Source organism: Dama dama, chromosome 18 (assembly GCF_033118175.1).
Source record: "Dama dama isolate Ldn47 chromosome 18, ASM3311817v1, whole genome shotgun sequence".
NCBI classification, from domain to species: Eukaryota; Metazoa; Chordata; class Mammalia; order Artiodactyla; family Cervidae; genus Dama; species Dama dama.
Genome location: NC_083698.1, coordinates 22,705,589 through 22,725,109, shown reverse-complemented (window position 1 = coordinate 22,725,109; position 19,521 = coordinate 22,705,589). Strand labels below are relative to the sequence as shown.

The window sequence follows — 19,521 nt, the reverse complement described above, 5'->3', positions numbered from 1 at the left end:
CCCGGAAATCGAGGGCGGTGTTGGGGAGGACATTTGAGGAAAGCAGGGGAAGAGACCCCACCTGGGACCGCAGGTGAGGATGCCAGAAGCAGAACATCTGCGACTGTCGCGGCCCCATGCTTTCTTCCACCCTACCAAGTCTGGTTCCTTGCGGCACAGAGGACGGCCCTTTCTTGCCCGTGGGGAGCTTTTCCTGTATCCTCGAATCTGGCGTCTCAGCGCTCTATCAACCCACCCACAGACACCAGCTGTATAGAAAGCGAGAAGCGCCACTGAATCCATGACACGAGTTGATGAGAAGTTGGAAAAGCTTAATCTGATTGCGCGCCAAACTAGCTCTGATTCTTTTCCTTAATTCTGCGGCTTTCGTGCTCCTCCACAGTTAGGCACACCCTAAGCTTTCCTGCAGGTGACCGTGCCCAAGTGGCACTGACAAGACACGCTTCACGAGAGAAGTGAGCAGATGGGACACTGGGTGCGGGGTTGGAGCTGGCGGGCGCCACGGCACGCCCCGGCCGGCGGAGCGGGAAGGGTAGCCGCTGCCCGCCGGGGCTCGGGTTTAGGCGCCCGGCGCGCCGCTTGCAATCCCGGCTGTTGGCAGCGGCGGGCGGGCGTGGACGCGCTGCGTGCGTCCAGCCGGCGATAGGAAGTGGAACTGGGCGCGCACTGCGCGGACTGAGCGGCAGTTTTGGAGGGAGTTTGCATGTGGTCAGCACTGGGCTCCTAAGCCAGCCCCCAGCTCACATTACACTCTATTTATAACCTCTCAGAGCCGTTTCCCCCTGAAAGCAGTTCTCTGGGACCACCTTCTTTTGGCTTCAACCTCTCCTACTCTTGACATCTGAGTAGCTCAGAGGGAAGCTTCTCCAGGTCCGAGTGTTTATATGTAAAGGAGGCTGGCCGCTAGGGCTCAGGACCGGGATTATCCGAGCTCTGCAGAAACGCGGGCGGCTATTGCTTTGGGAGGGGGACAAGTCACAGGGTTTCCAGTGAAAAGTGACAGAGGGTGGTGGCGTTTGGAACCGTCGTGAAGTCTTCTGCCTGGAACCCGAGACTTGCATGCTATGGAACACCCGCTCTTTGGCTGCCTCCGCAGCCCCCACGCCACCGCGCAAGGCTTGCACCCGTTCTCCCAATCCTCTCTCGCCCTCCATGGAAGATCTGACCACATGTCCTACCCCGAGCTCTCCACGTCTTCCTCGTCTTGCATAATCGCGGGATACCCCAACGAGGAGGGCATGTTTGCCAGCCAGCATCACAGGGGGCACCACCACCATCACCATCACCACCACCACCACCACCAGCAGCAGCAGCACCAGGCTCTGCAGGCCAACTGGCACCTCCCGCAGATGTCCTCCCCGCCGAGCGCGGCTCGGCACAGCCTCTGCCTGCAGCCGGACTCGGGAGGGCCCCCGGAGCTGGGAAGCAGCCCGCCGGTCCTGTGCGCCAACTCCTCCAGCTTGGGCTCCAGCACCCCGACCGGGGCCGCGTGCCCGCCAGGGGACTACGGCCGCCAGGCGCTGTCACCCGCGGAGGCGGAGAAGAGAAGTGGCAGCAAGAGGAAAAGCGATAGCTCAGGTAAGGGCGCGCCGGGCACCCTGGGCGAAAGGGGGCGGAGAGATGACGGGGCAGAGTCTCCCGCTAGAGTGAGGCGGCGGGCGGTATGGGACAGGTCTTTTCCTCGCGGGCTCCTCGCCGCCAAATTCGGCGAGGCTGCTTTGGTCCTTTTATTTGCGGGCACGTGTTTCTCCGAGGGCAGCACAGCAGCCAACTGCGTTTAAGCTCTCCAAGATTCAAACTAGTTTACCAGAGGGTTGAGAAAAAAAGGACAAGTGACAAGTATGTGAAATCGATTGCGAAGCGTGACCTTCCATCTGAGCGATGGGGAGAGGAATGCGCCCTGGGATGCAGCGTCCGCTGGGCGTGCGTGCGGGTGCCTTTCCTTGACTTTTCCCGACTCTGAATGGCTCGATTTTTCCCATCGTTAACTGGATTTCCAAATTATTGCACAACATTTGGAACTTGCAGTGGAACTTGGCAGAGCACATGAGAAAGAGTTTTAGTTTTTTTGTTTTTTTTTTTAATTCTGATTTCAGAGTTCTTTAAATAGCACCCTATTCCAAATGGTAAAATTTCTCTTTCTTGGGGAAAAAGATATTGTCTAGGAATTCAGAGGATTTTAAGGAATGTGTCAGAGAATGGCAACTAAATATACGCTCAGACCCTTGACGAAAGACGATTCTTTATTGTAGTTGTATTCATGTAATGCTAACCAAAAAGAAAATCTGAGTTTCAAAATTGGAAAGTAAAATCCTCCTCCAGTTGAGTACTATCTGAAACAAGGACTGGGAAACTTAACTGCAACCGGGGTAGCGCTGCTACAAGTGGGTGTGCGTAGGAGGCGCTGATCTAAGCGAGGATATCTTGAACCTCGTAGCAAAAGGGGAATCTTAATCAAACGCGAATGCTTGAAGGCACGGGCAGCCAACTAAACTTCAGCAATCCAGAGAAACTAAAGCTTTGCAGTCAACTGTCAAAGCCCTTACTTATCTCTGTCCTAATGAAATTGTTAAAAGATGCTTTATAAGGAGGGTATGAGCTTTCTTCAGTAGCTACGAGGCAACCTGCGTCCCATCTTTTTGTAAGCTGTCGTTTATTTAATATAATATTTACGTATTTTCTTTCTTTGCGGCATTGGTTTTAAGAGCCCTGGAGGATGATTCTGGGTACTGATTTGAAAGACTGGATAATGTCTATCCTTTATAATAATTTAGATTAGATTGCACATGAATGACAGTGATTGAGCCGCATATTTAATGTTCTTTTGCAGCAATGGTATCAGTTATTCTTCAGTATGAGAACGGAATGGGGGAATGGGTTCTTCTATCTCAAACTTAGAATCTCACGTTTACATTCCAAGGTCAGGGTGAACTTCTAATGCCCCATCACAAAATAGTTTATATCCAAAAGGGTTGCCAGTAGTATCACTCATTTTTAATGGTTTTTACTAACCCTAAGTGAGACACTCTTTAGACAGAGTGAAAAAGTTAATTATAGCAAGAAGGCTTCCGTCTACATTAGAAAACAAGTCATTTTTAGAATGCAGTCATCCTTTTATAGAATCAGCATTTGATATCAGTGTAACTTTTCTGGGATAAGATCTGAGTGCAGGTTAGCCAGGGACACTTTTGCAATTTACCAGAGGCTCTTACTGTTCCTTTTACTTTCTGCAGTGAGAAACCTATATGACGGATTGTTTCATATGCTTCTTCGACTGAACAAACGCACCTAAGTTTCTTAGGACAGACTGAATTTTCATATAGGCCTGTATTATTTTGATCAAGGAGAAATCAGGAAAGTGAGATCTAAGAACTGACTCCCTTCAGTTATTTTAATAATGACTTTCTTAAGAAAATTGGTTATATTAATTAATAGTGCTACCGTCCTCTAGTGCAAAATAACCATATAACAGAATAAGTTTATTTTTTCATGTTGAAATTGATAATTACAGTCCTGGAAAAACAAAAGTTTTCATCAGATACATAAAATATTAATAGATTCCATCTTGAATGGGAAATACAATTAATCATCACCAAGGGTCGAATCATTGGGGAGTTAGAATGAACTTTTTCTTCGATGGGATATTTTGAAAGAACTCTTCACTGTCTAAAAGGAAATATATTTTAAATTTCTTGTTGAATATATGTACAATCTTTGAAAATAAAGTTTAAATAGCCAAATTCACTATTTTAGATAACATTTGTTAGATTCTTTAAGTAAATTTAAATTCAAGGTATCATTTTTTATTGGAATGATGTTGTATTTGGTCTTTTATAATTTATGCTCACAGCTCTTTCATTTCATATTATTATAAGGGCACCTTGATCTAGCAGAAGCTAAAGCAAAGTAGAAAGTCAATGTAATTCTGACATATTATTAACACATATATCTCTAATTGTTTAGAGCACAGTTTTAATGTTTCAATATTTCAAAAAAAATGAATTAACATAATGTTGACACTCTTCAAATTTTAAAATTATATTTGACAAAACTCACACCACGCCTTACAGAGACCATTTTTATTTTGCCAGACTATGTATAATTAGTATATATTTCTAGTTGAGAGTAAATGTAGTGCATAAATCCAGGACAAAATCAGAACCAAAATTCTGTGTGCTTGCATCTCACAGATTGTATGTATATGTGTATGTGTATATTGACTGTGTGAAATTCTAATGGAATTTTAAGCACTGGAAAAATATTGAAAAACAACCCCAATTTTTGTCCATGATAATGATGCTGAAACTATAAAGTTAACATTTTTCAGTGTGCGTTTGTATGCGTTTCACCTCTCAAAAACACATGAACACACACATGCACAAACTCAAAAAGCTTAAGGGTCTAGAAACAAATATTTATGGACTTTAGACTTCCACTGCACTTTATCAACAATTGAAAACAACAACTTTTAATAGAAAATCACACTATCTTTTATATATGTTAAGCATATTTGCAATTTTGAACCTGCTTTGCTTTCCAGCATTATTATCAAAGCCAACATCTGCCACACCTTCAAAGGAACTCTTAGAAATCAAAACTTTACAACTGTACTTAAAGCAATCTATACAAAACAGGTGATTCTGAAAAAAAGTCTGTGAATTACTTCACTTCAGTTACCTTTGATTGTTCACCAAGCAACATAGTAATAAGTATAAACTGCCTACTCCCAGTTAGTAGATCAAAATAAATTAATCTTAGTTTTTAATGCAGGTAATATAAAGTATAAATATATGAGTATCTTCTGTTCAAATTTATTGAATATAAGTGCATATTTTATAAAAAATCAAAATTATTTCAAAAAGGAGTGATTTGGGGGGTGTCAATTTTATGACTTTGAATCATATTAGATTCTCATAAAACTGTAAATATTTTATTATAGCTACAAGATCATAAAATATCTGTTGTCAAGTTATGTCTGTCTGGCTCTGCAGATTGATAGGCAAGTATTAAGATAATATGCTGGAAATTAAATACGGAGTAATATCTTACCTGCCCCACCTCTAGTATTATATTGTACTTTTTCTAGATATTTCTATCATGTTTTCTGAAAGAAAAGAAGTTACATTATTATTCATCTCTGTGTGACTGGATCATGACTTTTCAGCATTTGCTTTAGCGTTTAAAATACAGTCTATTGGATGTGGATGGTTATAGGCCAGTATTTATATTGAACAAATTAAGTGCCTCAAATCTATGAAATTTAAAAAGTAACCATTTTCAGTCTTTTTCTTGGAGTGGTAGATTAATTTTAGATGTGAACATTTAAAACGATGACCTGACATAAAAACAATTCTGAGTACCATTGACCTACATGAGTGTTTGCGAAATGATTACACTCAAAAGTCAAGAGCATTAATTCCTTCAGAATTAAGGTGCTTTATCGTGGAAAGTCAGCAATGATGGAAGGAAGAATGCAAATAAATACTGAAAATGTTTCCATTTCTCTGTAAATACCTTTATTTATAGTTATTTGAAAAGGAACAGCATCAAACATAATGCATGGCACTCCTAAAACTTTCATTTGAGTTAAAAACCCTCTATCAAACATTTTAAGTTTTAATCTTTGTTTACGGTAATCATCAATGGAAACCATTATGTTGGTACATTGTAAGCTGATCGCCACTAATAAACCAAAAAATTTATTTTAAGCATTACCTTGTTTGTCTGTGTTTCACAACATAGATCCTTCATCACAGCATTGGAATTTTGTCACAATTTATTTATTGTAAGACCTAATTAATTTTAAACAAAAATAAGATAACAAAAGGGACAGCCCCTTACATCAGATTGAGAAAAATTTGGCAAAATATTGCTATATTTAGTAAAAGAAATTACTTTTTTAAAAATAAATAACCTATGGGTGAATTAATAACTGACTTCTGTTAAGAAAAAAAATCTCCACATGTAAACCTATTTATGTATTTGGCCTGTTAATGATGCCAGTTTTATTCATTTACTACATTTAAATATAAATATATATATATTGGGCAATTTCATTAATTTACTGGATTAAAAATGGCAGCCAGAAATGCACAGAAAATGTGATGGCTTTTTAGATTTTCATTTCAAATAAAAAAAATATCTAATACAATAATATATTGTAGTTTTAGACCATGTTCACTTCAGTAATTTATTCTTAAAATTTCAGACCATATTTTTTTCCAAGAATTGCTATGATTATTACAAACATTTATGAGTGATAAATGATAAGGGTGAAAAATATTACAAAATAAAATACACACAGGAATTCCTTAACTAATATTTGTTGAGTTAATAGTTGTGGATGATTTACTTCTCATTTTCTTGTAATTTTGCCATATTGATTTTTATAGTAAAAATTTTGTGAGGAAACTATATTAGCACATGAAGTAAGACTATCAGGAGTAGAATTTTTCCCCCTTGATTATAATCATCAAATAAAAAGGATTAAGTATTGAGTAACCAGCTAAATTGCATATCCTGGATTATTGCATTGGTGACTGATTCCAATGGTTACATTAGAAAAAATGGTATAAAACCAAACCAAGACCAAAGCGCACAAAGTAGAAATTGTATTAGATATTTTTATTTAAATGGCAAAACACATTTTATTATTGCGGCTTCTCTTATGTGTATTAGTCATTAATATGATTTACTTATCAATAATAAGCTTTTTGTAAAGGTTGTAAAGAAAATCAAACACTAACACTTTCTATTTTTGTTATGATACTTTTATGATTTTTTTCTCAGAATAGTTGTATCAAACTGAAACCCTCTTGTAGAGATGAAGTGACGCAATAATAAAGAAATATGAATTGCAACACTGCCTTATTCTCCACACTACTTCTAAATCATAGTCATCAGTGAAGTTCAAAATCCAATTGCAAAAAACCTTTTAGAATATTTTATTGCTCTGATGAAGTAAAACTTAAAATAGTAAAGGTCACTTTGGGTCTCAGACTTCAATTTGCATTACCTATGAAGAGGTAGAATTAATTTAAATTGGAGCCCCTTTTCTCTGATGATTTTCTGCTTACATTACAGAAGGGTAAGGAATTTGTTTTCTCTTTAAGAAATTGTGTTAGATAGTATTTTAGGATACAAATAATAAATAATATATCTATTAATCGATCTGTATAAAATTCAGATGTTGGTTTTTGTTCAGAGGTTTCAGACGTTTTCATACTTCAGAGTAAATGTTTCTCTTTAAAATCTTTAAAAATATTTTTTTATTAAATTAACTAAAAATTACTTGGTAAAAATACACATTCATTTGGGATTAAATGGGTCAATTATTAATACTCCTCTATAATTGGAATTTGAAATATACAATTAAAATCCGCTTATTCGTGAAAACCGTTTTATAGTGTTACATTTTCCACAGCAATGTAATGTTTCTGAATGTAATACATTACTGTCTGCAAATTTGATACTTTGTATTGGAATATTGATTTTGTAGGGCTCTGAAATTTTGTATGATATGTTTTTTGATCTCTTCCATGCACCTATGAATAAGAAAAATCAGGTAAAATATGTATTAATGTGTATACATTTTTGGAAGGTGTTTATATGAAGAAAACTCTTTCAAAAATAATTAAGTTGCTGTCTATCCTATATAGATTTTAAAATTAATGAATTGGAACGTCAACTTATCTAATACTATAGTTATGGTACTTTTCAAAGTTAGCATTTCCTTAAACATTTTTAATTCTAAAATATTTGTATTTTTTGGTGACTTAATTCTTAGAGGCTTGGAGTTTTTACTTTTACAGCAAATATAAGTTTAGTAGGTAATAACCCATGGTAGTGAAAACCATTAGGGTTTTGTTTAAAGACTTAAATTCAGAAATCATTGCTCTTCTTAGAATCAATTCAATTAGAATATTTCAAATGGTTTTAAACATCCTAGTGTTGTTGTTGTTGTTTTTTGTATGTCTTCTTTCTAAGATGTTTTAGGTATGTTTCTTGAAGCTGGATAGACTATATTGGTTGAAATTGTAAATATAAGGTGTTTATTTTTTATAGTTTTTAGTCCCTACTATATTTTAGTAGAAAGGTTAATGGTATAAAAGACAGGGAAGATGCTGAACTCGGACATGGCAGCTACACTTAAGGCACACTTTAAAATAATCTATTTATATAAATGTATGTATATACACTAATAGAATCTCAAATTTAATTTCTTCATAACAGATCATCTGAACTAAAGTATCCACATTAAAGACTATCATATGATGTTAAATGTTGCAGTTACAAAATAAAATATTAAACGTGAAGCATATACGGCTATGTGGAGAGTCCTAAAGACTGAAGCTGGTAATCAATGATAGTCATAAAATCAAATCTGCTAACTCCCCGCAGTTTTTCCTTTGTCTTTCTCTTCCTCTGGCTCTTTATTCTGCCTACATTTCAAGAGATTTCTGTAATGCTACAAGAAAAAAAAAAAAAAAATCCCAGTTATCTTACATGACTGTGGGCAAGAAAATGATTGAGATGAAGTCATCTCTCTCTCAGACTGTGTGGAAACCTAGTGGAGGGTCCAGCTTCAGTTGGTGGATGCCAGTAGAATTTTAAAGGCCGAGAATTTTGCTCTTTGAAAATACAGCTTTAATGCTTTGCCAGAAATGACACCCAAATAAAAACTTATTTTTGCAAATGATAGTTATTTGCAAGTGTACTGGCGAAATATATTCAGTGTCTGTAGAGGCGGCTTCTTACAACTTTCTGGACTGCATAGAAAACTTTTGGATTCTTAGCCTCCTGAAAAAGTAGCAAAGTATACTGAAGTGTATTCTTATTAGTTTAAAAAAAAGTGTAAAATGGGCAGTGACTCTCATCAAAGAAATAATGAATACCAAGTAAATTTTACAAATGATTGATTTTATTGTGGTAGTGAGAATACGCAGTTCAGGAAAATAGAATTGTGCCATCAAAAACTTAGTGGGAGCTAAATTGATAAAAAGTAGCTTTGGTTTTTTAGGATGCCAGTAATTTATTGAATGGCTTTCACCTTTTAAGAACTCTGCAAAGAGAGATTTACTCCTAATTGGGTAGATTGACATTAAGAGATATCTATCTTCTTTAATATTTTTCAAAAATAAAATGAATTTTCAGGTATTTTTCTGCCTGACAATGAAAGTCTCCCCAACTACATGCTATGTTTACTTTGGACTTTTTTTTTCTCCTTATTTGTAGTATAAACGGGTGTGGATGTATTAAACTAGAGAGCATCTAGATGTAAATTGCTAAGAAAGACCAAAATGGCATGAAAACCAGCTGTTAGACACCTAAATTTAAGGGCTGCTGCTACATGCATTTCCAAGATTATGATCTTTTGAATGTCTACCTTCAAAACTCAAGGAATCCTGCATGCCTTTTCTTCCCGAACTATTCTTTGTTCCTAGAAGAAGAGCACCACTTTTTTTTTCTTGGATACCCAAATGTTTGGAAAAATAGAAGAAGGAGCAGCACTTTTTTGTTGTTGTTGCAGTTTTAGTCAGTAGTTGATAGATCACAAAAGATTTATCTAATTTCTTTGTCATCCTCTTAGGAAAATTGGTGGCACACTCATAGGGATGATTGAAGAGAGCTTGATGCTGACTATCTGATGGTGGGCAGTGTGTTGGGAAGCAACAGGATGGATAACTACCCAGGGTCTGCCCACAACTGGAAAATATTAGCACCTCTAAACATGATAGGGTGAAGAGAGAGAGCTTTTACACTGGAATCCTGTGAGAGCAGCAGAACAGAAGCCTTCCAGCAAAGTTGGGACCTCAGGTGGAAGTTTGCAGCCCATCTCAACTATCTTGCAATAGCCTCTCTTCATGCTTTCCAATCCCCTTTTGTTGCATCCCTTTGGCCAGTTGTATTCAGAAGATGGGGCTTCCCTGTTGGCTCAGTCAGTAAAGAATGCCTCCAGTGCAGGAGACATGGCCTTGATCCCTGGGTCAGGAAGACCTCCTGGAGAAGGGAATGGCAATTCTCTTCTAGGCAGTTCCAGTATTCCTGCCTGGGAGATTGCATGGACAGAGGAGCCTGGCAGGCTACAGTCAATGGGGTCACAAAAAGGCGGACACAACTGAGCAACTAAACCACCACCACAATCAGAAAATAGAGAAGCAGATCACTCAGGTCTTGGTGGATAAAATCCTTAGATGTCAACCTAAAGGAACGCGAAGAGAAATATCAAGAGTTGTTTTGCCTTTGCCTCTTGCTAATTATGATTTAACGTCTCTGTAGTGTAGTTTCCTAAAATTTAAAGTGAGTCAATAAACATAAAGTACTTAAAACAGTGTCTGGCTCAGTAAGTATTGTTGTTTTGTCAATGTAGGTACATTTCTGTTGTGGGTATTCACCATCAAAAAACAATCTGTCTTATGCTGCCTGTTTATTTGTGTTTTACTAGTAATATTGCTGTAGGAAATGTTACTTGCCTAAAAGATTATTTTAAATAATCCACAACTATCCTTAGAATTGTACATCCATCGCATGCTATTTTCCTGAAATGCAGAGTGAGTTTTAAACCAACCTTTATAAGAAACTCAAGGTGCCTTCACTTAATAACCCCTAAGATTCCCATTCCGTTGCCTTCTTTGTTTGTGTATCTTCTAACCTTTCTCAAATGTCTTCTACACTTCTCCATCAAACACTTGTTTTTAAGAGGACGGTACAAAGAGGTATTTAGTTAAGAGGGAACAGAACTTAAACCAAAAGGTTTTTTAAATATGATAATGAAATGTCAGGTGTCTGTTGCCATTGCTAACTAGGAAGTTGGACTGACCATTTTTCTTCTGTGTTATAAAGTTCACTGCTGAGAGAATTTACATATTATAGCCCATTGTTATTTTGAGTAGTTCCATTTGGAGACCCTCATGAATGACAAATATGCAAATACTTAAAAAAAAAACTATATATCTCACATTAAATACATAAGGACAGTTTTATAATGGTGGTAAGTTCTTTTTTCAAAGCAAATATTTGTTTGTGAATTTACTTATATTTAATATATTGTTAGGAACTATTGCTTAGGTTGAGGCAATAGAGTACAAAACTCACCCAAGTTGTAAGTTGTGGGGGATTAGCTAGTTTCACTCTATGCAGCTTACTCATCTCTCCTAGGCCTGCAGTTTAACGTGGGGAGATTCAGAAATATATTTCAGAGAGATTTTATATTATTATATATGATGGTCTGTGGCAGTTGCTTTTGAATAAATAGTGGAATCAGATACTGTATTAAAATTCTAAATGTCAAGAGCGAACTCTTTCAAAGTTCTTAGACTGATGGCAGTTTAATCCCTAAAATAAGTTTCAAAGGACTAGTGATTACTTCTAGATCATGGAAGGGCAGAGAGCAGGTACATGGAGAAGAACAAAACATTAAGTGTTCTGTAATACACAGAAGTGACAAGAAAGGGCTGGTTGCATCAGCTATTTTATTCTTCTTGGCTTTCAGGGTAGGCTTGATTTGTCAGTTTTCTTACTGACTTATAATCTATAATGCTTCAACAGATGATTAGAATTATCAAAACACTGGAAGAGACCCGAGCCACCACCCGGTTCAATGAGTGTATTTTTTGATGAGAGAGTGCACCCAGAGAAGTGAAGTAATGTCTGTCAGTTCAGCCAGGTAGTGCCAGCTGAACTTCCATGTCCTGACTTCAGCCTAGTTCCCTTAAAAGGAAAATCTCCTATCCTATTTTGAAACCTTAAGTTTTTAGTTTTCCCAATAAAAGTAAACTACAGCACCATTTAAAATGTTGGCTACTGCTTTTGAGTTAATAAAAGTGAATTTGACAAAATGCTTTACCTGGATGTAAGCTACCTCTCTCTGAATCTGAATTTATGATTATCTTGGTCATTTTTCACTGTTTTATGAACATGAACACTGTTATACTTTTTTTGGCTTCTTAGTTTTCTGATGGCATAGTTCTTGCTATGGGTTACCATTATCCCTGTATATTTTTGATCCCTCATACAATGAACCATAGCATTTTAAAGTTTAACACGTGGTAATGTGCCGATGAACTTTGTTATATGATGTTTATAAGTAATAGGTATTTGTGTAAATGGAGTCATATTTTGGGTAGCCATTTGTGAACTGAAGAATCTGTTTCCGGTTTTAAGATGTTTAACGTGCTACTAATAGATTCTGTTTAGCTGGACTTTACCAATAATATATTTGCATTTTGTATTGAAAGTCATAAATAACTACAAGTAGACACCACACAACTTTCCCTTGTCTCAAGTCTTAAATCTAGCTCCATTTAAAAATAAGTATTGATCTTATTTTTTAATTGAATACAATCTTTTTGCCCAGAATATGCTAAGAAATGTTAATAACTGGCCATTTTTTGTCTTTGCTAAGCAGGCATACCTTCCCTGTTTCTCCTCTGATTCTGCCGACACTTGTCTTCCCCACAATCTGTAAACACCAGACCCATCTGCTCCTCCCCAGTGCAGAGACCCGCATAACCTCTGGAACACTCTAACACTGACCTCTCATGGTAATTCCAGATCCTTAGTTCTTACTAGACCCTCAAAAACAAAATTAAACATAAAATACACAGTTGGTTCTTCCAAGAATTTTTTTACCCTCCTTTGTCTACACACAATTCTATTTCCAAAATAAAAAAAATAATTACTCTTCTACCTAGTTTGATGATTTTCCACTCCGTTTCCAGCAGACTTAAATTCAAAACTCAGTCATGCTGCTTTTTCCTACACAGCTAAGCCCAAATCCATTCTATTGCTTACCATCCCATATTTTCTATTTTTTTTTTTTACTATTCCTACTTTGATGTGTCTTGTACTTAATTTTGTTTTCCCCGCAGGATTTCTGATGCAGCTCTCTCTTCTCAATATCTTTACTTCTGTTCATTCTTCCCTAATGAAATCCTTTATTCAACATATAATAATATTTGGACTTTGTCATTCTGCTTCTTGAAATTCTGCATTAAATTGAAAGTATTCTATACTTACAGTACGAATGTTTAATTATTGGCTTTGATGAGTATGCATGGAGTGGCTAATAGTCGTCAATGATACAACATTAGATTTTACTTACGCTGCTTCTTGTGTGCAGTTACATTTTGTTTAATATATATATCTAATATATATTATATATTATATACAATTAAATGTATAACGTAATCTCATACACATAATATATACATAATCGGATAGATACAGTTAGATCCGTTTTCTTCTGTCAAAGTCATCATTCTTTTAGTCTTTGAAATATAGTGTGAAATGTTAGTTTAAGACTATCTTCTGATAATTCCTAATGTGAATACCTAAATACATATAGTCATAGTTTCATTCAAGAATCTCTCCCACAAGATTTTCTGCACCTTCTATTTGTCAAAACATGCTAATATTACTTACCATCCAATGTGTGTTTTGTTTGCTTAGAATTTATGGATATATGTTAATTGGATTCCATCTACAGTCTCCCAACCCAGTCATTTAAGGCTTTATTGACCAGCTGGGCCAATTGGTTTGATACTGATTTTGCTTTTGTTTTTTTAAAACCAGTATTTCCTTAATAAGCTTGTTTATGTCTACCTCTTTTTAAAAGTTTATTATTTTGAGAAAATTGTATAATCACATATAGTTGTAAGAAATAATAAAGAAGGATCTGAGTGTGCTTTACTTAGTTTTCCCCAAAGTTAATATTATAATACAATAACATAACCAGACATTGATCTTGATAAAATTTGCTAATCTTACTCGGATTTCACTAGTTCTATTGTACTCCTGTGTATATTTATGCATGTGTGTGTATTTAATTCTGTACTGCTTGCCAGATTTATTTTTTATTTTGATCCTGTAGCCTATAACATCTTTTTCCTATATATGTTTATTATTTTCATTAAAATACAGCTTGTGACACCTTCCCAGGTCACTACTATTCTAAGTGAACCATTGCACTTCTCTTAGCACATTAATGTCTGTATACTACATAACAACACAGTTAAATTTTGCCTCATGGTTCTCCTTGCTGTTGCTATTCCACATGTCTCTAGTCTGTGATTTGCAGTACATGTATTCCCAAAGAAAAAGCCTGCCCTCTTTTTCTTTTAATGTGGCATTTTGCATTAGGATAGGTGCACAGAAGTGCTTGGTAAATCCTATTTGTGGCATAGAAAATGCTTCACTAATATCGAATGAATTGTCTGTATCAGGGGTTTTCTGAAATTCTCAGTTCCAGGATTCTAGTAGTTGGCAAATTCAGAAGATTGTTGGCCAATCCATAAGGGAGTTGAATGAATATTGACTTTAAGTAATTATCTGTATTTGTTTCTGAATGATTTTTATGGATGCTTTCTAAAGTAAAATACCTTTGATGACATGGCATATATTTGCAGTTTGTGAATTGATCAGGCATAGAAACATGCATTTGTTAGAAACTTTATAAATCATCAAAAATCGTCCACCTTATAAGAGGTAAGATGCATTTATTTTTGATAATTCAGTGATTATTAAGCCAATTTCCTGTTAACTAATATATAAGAATGTTTCATTCCATTATTTGGGGGTAAGATGTGAGATTCTCTGAATATTCTGTGCAGCTATGCTATGAATTGTTGAGCTTTTGCACATTACATACAGCCAAGTAATCATAGTACTTAAAATATCTGTTTAACAAAGCCAAAAAATTAAATTGAAATTATCAAGCAACTGGGGAAAATATGGAGTTTTATTCCATATTGTAGTATTGAATAGTGGCACAGATAGTTGGTGATTTTGAAAAAGAAGATAGATTATTTTCTAATTTTTCAAGTAGACTGAATTTTAAAAAAGAAATGTAAGGTCCCTTTTCTGAGCACCCTGATATAGTGATGCTGATTGAATCCATGATGCCTCAGTCTATGTCATTCTGCTTTGAGTAAAACTGGTTGACCAGATCACACAATGGTATGTGACTAGAGAGTTTGGCTCCAAGACACTGACAAGTGACCACATGTGAGGTGGCCTGGCTATTAAGGAAAAGAGCGGTGACAGAGGAGTGGGCAAGCTAAATAAAAATCGCCTCACTTGTTTTGAGTTTAGTCATGTATCACATGAACTGTCTCATGAAGGGAAAGTTTGCAACAAGACTACTTGGCCAAGTAAATTAGCATTTATTTCTATAAAAAAGTAAAATTAACCCATATTGCAAAATATTTCAATCATTTTTTTTTAAGAATCTATTATCCATGACTCTGACACTGATTCTATTTTAATAATTCCTTCAACTCATAAAGAAAAAGAACTCTCAGATTTTACATGCTTCTGAACCTTTTTAATAACTTGGTATCATAAGGTTAATTTAGGGCTTCCCAGGTGGCACGAGTGGTAAAGAATCCACCTGCCAATGCAGGAGATGTAAGAGACGGGTTTGATCCTCGGCTCGGGAAGACCCCCTGCAGGAGGGCTTGGCAACCCGCTCCAGTATTCTTGCCTGGAGAATCCCGTGGACAGAGAAGCCTGGTGGGCTACAGTCCCTGGGGTCGCAAAGAGTTGGACATGACCAAAGCAACTTAGCACACACGCATGCATAAGGTTAATTTATTCAGACTAGTAACTCTCAAAATTGATGTTACATTGAGTGGTCTGGGAACTCTCAAAAAATTCTAATACTTCATAGATTATGATTATGTTAGTCTAGAGTAGATCTGGAATTAAAAAAATTTTATAATAGAAAATCATAATATAAAAGAGTAGACATGATAATATAATGAACACTCATGTTCAATATATGTCAACACGTGGCACATCTTAACTCATTTATACCATTCCACTCCTCCCTTACCTCGTCCCAATTACTTTGAAACAAATCACAGGTAGCTTGTTATTTCATCTGAACATTGATACTTTTAAAAAGCTCTCAAGTGATTCTAAGGTATAGCCAAGACTGAGAATTACCAATAGAACATTCTTGTTTCTAGGTTGAAATTTTATGAGAGGCAGAGACTCTGTATTCTAAACCTTATCCTTTCCTTCACATGGAGAGCATTGTTAGACATGGTCGCTCAATAAAATATTACCAAATTACTAGAAATGCCCATTTGTATATCTGTGTTTATCACCAATAATCATATTACTCCCCTGTGCTGGGTAGTATGGTAGTACTAACCATATAAGACTATTTAAACTTTGATTAATTAAAATTGATTAAATTTAAAAACCAGTTCCTTTGTATCAGTAAACACATTCCAAATACTCACTAGCCATATGTGGACACTGGCTAATGTATTGAACAGTGCAGATATAGAACATTTTGATCTGTTAAAAAGTCTAATTGAAAAAAAAAAAAAAAAGTCTAATTGAACAGTGCACCTAGACAGCTTTACTACTCTGTTCAGCTACTGAAAGAGTAACCAATTCAGTTTTTCAGTGGTAAATTAAAATGAAGTAAATGAAGAATTAAAGAAGCAAATTAACACATACGATGAATGTAAATGTAAAAAATAATTGAATTTTGGAAGTGGGAAGACAAACAATGAAAGCATATTCAAAAATGTAAGGTCAACTAGGGAGATTCTTCAGAAGGCCTCTTGAGGAATAGGGAGGAGAACATTTTTCTGGGAAAGGGTGGGGAACATGCCAGGAATTAGGCTAGATTTTCCAGGGGGAAAGTATGAAAACTTAATAGAATCAGACAGTGGCAATTAATGACAAAGAGTTATTGACTTTCAAAGCCTCTCACAAGATCTGATCTTTTACAGTCCCTGGTATGAATTCCAGAATTTCAAGTCAGGTAGCTGACAAACTGCGTATTAGACAAGACTTGTAACTTTGGGGGAAGAAAATGAGGATAAAGTATTCAACTTGGCGTCTGAAAAGAGCAAATGCAAGGAAAAGTGAAGTATAGGGAGACTCACAGATGTCCTGTGAACCATCTGGGTCTGCTTGGCTGCAGCCATACATTACACAATGAAGCTGCCAACTGCAGAGTTCTGAATATGTGGAAAGCAGGACTGTTCATCAGTGAATTCATTTTTAACAGAGATTAACTGGTAACTAATTGATACTTGAACTGCTAGTGATCTGTGGGAGAAAAGGCAATATTAACACTACATATTAAGCCAAGATACTCACGGGGTACTTTCACGTTAGAATTTATGAGTTGAGAGTGTATGCTCATGTAGGAAAGTATAGAAGAACATTTAACAATTGTGTTCAGACCATCTTAGGAACGCAAAAACACAAACACACACGTTACAGTGCTGGGCCAAGCATATGTAAGTGTCCAGGCAGCTCTCATTGTTTTTTGAGAGGTTTTGGAACAGAATCAGGCCAGACCAAATGTAATTTGTAATAAAGTTTTATTGGCAGTGTAGAAGACGAGTAAGGAAAACATTTTGGTAATTTTCAGTGAGTAAAATTTATGAGTTTGCTTTTATATTGACAATTTGCTCATAAGATGTTGGTGGCCATTGGTGTGTAAATGTGTGGATGTGGTAATCTCTATTACTAATAGTAATTTTTTTTCTTTTTTTACTTTTTTCCCCAGTTTGAAAAACAGTGTGCTTTTGCCATGGACACAGTAATGATGGGTTATATTTTTTATAAAAACCAGTTAGAATAAGTAGTCTGCATAGGCAAAGCATCTCTTTATTTTTTTTTTATAAAACATCTCTAATTAAAGTATGCTAGTTAAATGCAATAAGGTAGTTGAATGGATGTTAGTACACAGTAGAAATAGGTGACTTCCAAGTTGGATGGTTTTACCTTGAAAACTCAAGTTGTGAGAAAGTCAAACTAAACCAATAGAAAATTTAAATATGTTATTCAAAGTGAGTGGAATAAAGAGGTTCCACAATTTAACTGTGACCTAAAGAGGTGCAGAATGAGAGAGAGACTGCCTTATACAAGAGTCACAGGCAGAAAAAGGGACTTTCTTCACGGGGTGGCTGTGCCTCAGTCTGTGTCTCATATCTGTCTCAGGTCAGACATAAATACTTTCATATGTTCTCTACCCTTCTTATAAAACAAAATGCAAAAAATTCTCATTTTACCTTTTCTGATAGAATTACAATTCATTTTCGACTGCCTGTTAAGGAAGCTGTATTAGTATTTTAGATAAAGCTGAATTACTTAAAAAAAAATGACTCAGAGGATGACTGAATAAATGGTATTGTTGTTGTTTAGTCACTAAGTCATGTCCTACTTTTTTGCCACTCCATGAACTGTAGCCTGCCGGGTTCCTCTGTCCATGGGATTCTCCAGGCAAGAACACTAGAGTGGGTTGCTATTTTCACTTCCAGGGAATCTTCCCTACCCAGGGATAGAACCTGGTTCTCCTGCATTAGCAGGCAGATTCTTTACTGCAGAGCCACCGGGGGACCCCAAAAAGGTGAGATGCATCCCTGGGTGGGCTCAGACCACCAATCTTTCAGTTAACAGCTGAACATGATAACCGAGTGCACCACAGAGACACACAATAAGTGGTAATTATTATCAAATTATAGCCTATCCTCCCCCTGGTCCCAGAAATATACAGGACACACACAATGCCTTAGGTATTTCAGTAGCCTCATAATTCACAAACTCAGCCATAATTTGCTAAATGGGTACTCTGTGCTAGGAACTTAGTTCTGTGCTGTGGGTACACTCGGATGCATAGAGCACCTGGAGGTTTCTGGAAGGGTCCACAACATAGCATGGAAGGCAAAGATGGAAACAACCAGATGCAACAATATGATAGAAGAAATAATAGTGTAGCAAAGATGATGAAAATATTTGGAGAAGTCCAGGAAGGTTTCAGAAAATGTATGAACCGGCCTTGTTCCTCTCCCTTCTTCCTTCTCCCTTCTGAAGTTATGAGCACAAGAAAATCTATTAAACAATGACTTGGATCAAATCATCCTGGGAGAAAAATATGAATAATGAGCTGTGAAATGCAGAGCAGGTTTTGGAACCCTGGGATCATGCACAAAATCTGCCCCTAGGGCATTCTTAACCAAATCCTTAATTTTTATGATTCAAGGATTCCTTTGTTTTATGCACCAAGAGATAGTAATTTATTATAGATAGCTGAATTTTATAATTCAAAAATTTTATTCCCAGGACGTTGTTTGATAAAATCACAGTGAAAGGTAAAAGATTTTGCTAGCTGGCTAACTATATATTTGGGAGTATATTTGGCAGGATATTGATGTTACCTTGATAAGGCAAGAAAGGATTAAGTCCTGGGAGGACACTGTGGAGTACATTTTTAGGTAAGACTGTGATGCTGTTAGTTCTCCCATATTTCAAAGGCTCATTTTAGTAGAATATTGTGAACATGTGAAATGCCTTTTAGTCCTTCCTTGGCCTTCTTGGCATTTCTCTCCATCTTTATCTTGAAAGCTCATAAGACTTCCCTGCAGACCGTATTCAAGTAACTTCACAGAATGTTAGACTTGGAAGGGATTATAGAATTTATCAAAATCATCCTTTCAGTCTTCTTGTTGTTTGGTTTCTTAGTTGTGTCTGATTCTTTGTGACCCCATGGAC

General features: G+C 36.5%; 1 protein-coding gene across 1 annotated transcript in view; it reads left to right on the top strand.

The window, feature by feature from the left end:
* Positions 1–812: 812 nt before the first annotated feature.
* MEOX2 (mesenchyme homeobox 2) overlaps positions 813–19,521 on the top strand; it is a 70,029-nt gene continuing 51,320 nt past the window's right edge. The window contains exon 1 of the mRNA XM_061166308.1: positions 813–1,578. Coding sequence (XP_061022291.1) covers positions 1,065–1,578 — 514 coding nt within the window. The 5' untranslated portion in view covers positions 813–1,064. The remainder of the gene's footprint in view (positions 1,579–19,521) is intronic.